The following is a 3,486-nucleotide window of genomic DNA, read 5'->3' on the forward strand; positions in this document are numbered from 1 at the left end:
CCCCCCGGGCCGGTGCTGTGGCGGAGGTGGGCGGGAGGCCTGCCCTCGGATCGCTGGCATGGAGACGGCGCAGGGAACGGGCACGCTGCTTGTTACTACCCGGAGGTGGCGACCCGCGGCTCAGGGGTTTTATCCTAAAACACCCATCGCAAACCACGTGTGGCGTGGGTGTGCTTAGCTGGTCTGCGGGCTCCTCCACCAGAGTAAAGTCTGTGGCTTTAGAAGAACTTGGCAGTTTGTACAATTAATAACGTTTCCTTCATTGCAGGACTTCATAGATTTGACATTGTCAAAGACTCAGCGGAAGACTCCAACTGTCATTCATAAACATTATCAAATCCATCGGATTCGACATTTTTACATGCGAAAAGTCAAATATACTCAACAAAATTACCATGACAGACTCACCCAGATCTTAACAGATTTTCCCAAATTAGATGTAAGTGTTTTGTTGTTTGATCGTAGAAGAACTTTGCTTTCATGGCATCAGGAATACTTCTTTAACAGCTTATTGGTTTTATTAGAATTTATTTTGGGCTGAGCAACATCTTGCCGATCCACTGTGTAGACGATTTTGACTGATGCCTGGTAGATTTTACTGGGAGTAATTTTAGGCAAACTTGTTCTGCAAAAATAGTATGTGCCTACTAAGAAAGGAAGTCTAAATTGTGCCCGTGGATGGTCATTGAAGGATGGGGTTTACGAGGTTTCAGCTGATCAGATATGTGTGGCAGAAGTTGTTGTTGAATGAAGAGAAAGTGTGGGGTTTCTTAAGTATGTTGTGCCTACTTATTTCTTCTTTGTGTATGCATATGTAAATTGTGCTCATGGTTAGTCTTCCCCAGAAAATATTTGCAGGAAGTAAGAAATATCCAAATATATCACATTGCTTCCCATTTTCAGTTCTTCAAAAGTTACTTTGATAACATAAACGTTGTTCTTGGCCCCATAAAGGGTAGTGCTGGAAACATACTTTGACAAGATGCGCATAGTCTTAACTTCCCCAAAACTGCAACTGGATCCAGTGGGGCTTTTTTATAGTCAGCTCATGCTTAAATTGTTCACCTGTGACCATATTTTTTCCTGATGTTTTCATATCCAGTGAGTATTACTGCAGAATCCCCACAAATATCTTCTGTATTTTGTTTAACATCACATGATGAAATTTCTGCAAATAAATGCATAAGTAGTTGAAACATTTTGTTTAAAAGATTTGAACTGAAAATGCTAATTCCTTGGAAATCTGAAGGATTTATTGGGCATTAGAGAAACATTTCATATCCAGTCTTATACAGGATTTAATGTAGCACTCAGAAAAAGGCAGGAATTAATATTGTTGCTGTGTTTCTGGTATCGTATGAATTTGCTTTTAGAAACTACTGCTCAGGCTTCTTGCAGTTCTTATTTTTTAAAAAAATGCCTTCAAAGTTGAAATATGAGGTATTTTACAAAGCAAAAAATGAAATGGGAACACCATATGATGTGTTTGCAGACGAAATTCAAAGCGATTAAGATTTATGCATTTAATGACTGAGCAGGTCATTTTTCTTACATAAGACAATGAAAACTGTTTCGCTTGTACTGTCATGTGCTGCTGTACTGGAGAAAAAAAAATTAACTTGCATAGCTGCCAAGAAATAGTCATCTTAAGGACAATAATAGGCTTAATTTTATTTTTATTTTATGCTTTTGTTTTAGGATATTCATCCTTTTTATGCAGATTTGATGAATGTTCTCTATGACAAGGATCACTATAAACTGGCTTTGGGACAGATTAATATTGCCAAGAATCTGATTGACAAGTAAGAGACATGAATTTCTTCATTTTTGTACCTGCCTTGTTGATTGTTGGCTAAATTCTTATTTCTTGTCTCCAGTGTTGCTAAAGACTATGTGCGGCTGATGAAATATGGTGATTCTCTTTACCGCTGCAAACAGCTGAAACGTGCTGCTCTAGGACGAATGTGCACGATTATCAAAAGGCAGAAGCAAAGCTTGGAATATTTGGAGCAAGGTTTGTGTTATGAATAGGCTAAAATAAGGCATGCGAATTGGATGTAAAATTTATTCTTACCCTTAATAACAGTTAGAAGAATGTATTTAATGCAGAATATAGACACAGGAAACATAAAAACAGTTTCAAAATCCTCAAATACTTAGAATTTATTTTTTAATTAAATAGTTTTCTCTTTGGAAATTCTTTAAATTTTATGGTATTACTAACAGCTGTAAAACATTTTTCTTTGCTTGAAAGTCACAGCCATGCTTTTATTTATCGTTATTTTCACTAACATATATTTGAAAAGTAGTGCTAAACATTTTCCAAACATTACTCCTTACTTCAGGCTTATTATTCCTTCAGGTTGTGTTGCCTGACTTGATGGGGTCATTCTAGCTAAAAGACAGTGGTCTTATTTTTTTAAATATTTATTAAATTTCTTTTTTTTGTTGTATGTAGATACTTGTAGAGTTTACAAACTATTACACATTTTTGTAAGTGATCAATCAATTTATAAAGTCAAAAAAGTTATTAATTTATATGTAAACAATTCAGCATATGAATTTTTATTAAATTTCAGGAAAACTTAAATTATTGCAAATATTTAAAAAAATCTTTTTAACATTTCAGTGCGACAACATTTGTCTCGTTTGCCAACCATAGATCCCAATACACGAACTCTTCTGTTGTGTGGCTACCCAAATGTTGGAAAATCTAGCTTTATAAATAAGGTATATGAATGTTTTTTTCAAAAATAATACCAAGATAGCATTTAATTAAAATACAATAACATTTAAACAATTTGATATCATTGTGGTACTGTCTGATGTGAGCGGCAGCAAATTCAGGTATGTGAGTAGAGGTTGAATGAAATTCCTGGAGGGATAAATGGAGAATTACAATAGATTTCTGTCTTAAAAATCATTGTATTTTCCAAAGTAGCATGTATCCCATGAATGTATTTCGTGATAGACAAATTTTGCAGAGAAGCGAGAATCACCATTTTTTAGCTCTTTTTTTTTTTTTTTTTGTATCGAAGGAAGTGTATTATAATTATGATATACTGCTTGCAGCTTCAGGAAATTTTCAGTAAATGTGTGTGAATAAATCTTGTTTTAAGGTTACAAGAGCAGATGTAGAAGTGCAGCCTTATGCCTTTACCACCAAGTCTCTCTTTGTGGGACATATGGATTATAAGTATCTGCGTTGGCAGGTAAGAAGTTATTATTTTGTATTTTCTTTGAAGACTTAACTGGTTATAATCTGGTTTGCCATTTTGCAATGTGAGTTGCTTTTTCGTGTTGTGATGAGACAACAATCTGTCCGAGAGCTGCTGTGCAAGGTACAGTGTGCCAAATCAGGGCAGTAGTCAAAATCTGTTCTAAAAATGTATGTGTATGGGTGCTTTTTCAGTATGAGGGAAGAATGGAAATGGAATTACTGACTAAAGCCAGCTCGCTTTTAATCAGAGTCAAATTCTGGGCCAG

General features: G+C 35.4%; 1 protein-coding gene across 1 annotated transcript in view; it reads left to right on the plus strand.

The window, feature by feature from the left end:
* Positions 1-202: 202 nt before the first annotated feature.
* Positions 203-3,486, plus strand: part of GTPBP4 (GTP binding protein 4) — a gene marked incomplete at its 5' end in the record, with an annotated part of 10,451 nt that continues 7,167 nt past the window's right edge. The window contains 5 exons of the mRNA XM_009890029.1: positions 203-439; positions 1,699-1,802; positions 1,878-2,014; positions 2,630-2,730; positions 3,120-3,212. Of these exons, the coding sequence (XP_009888331.1) occupies positions 203-439; positions 1,699-1,802; positions 1,878-2,014; positions 2,630-2,730; positions 3,120-3,212 (672 nt within the window). The remainder of the gene's footprint in view (positions 440-1,698; positions 1,803-1,877; positions 2,015-2,629; positions 2,731-3,119; positions 3,213-3,486) is intronic.

The sequence above is a fragment of the Charadrius vociferus genome, unplaced genomic scaffold (genome assembly GCF_000708025.1).
Source record: "Charadrius vociferus isolate BGI_N301 unplaced genomic scaffold, ASM70802v2 scaffold3658, whole genome shotgun sequence".
Taxonomy (NCBI): Eukaryota; Metazoa; Chordata; class Aves; order Charadriiformes; family Charadriidae; genus Charadrius; species Charadrius vociferus.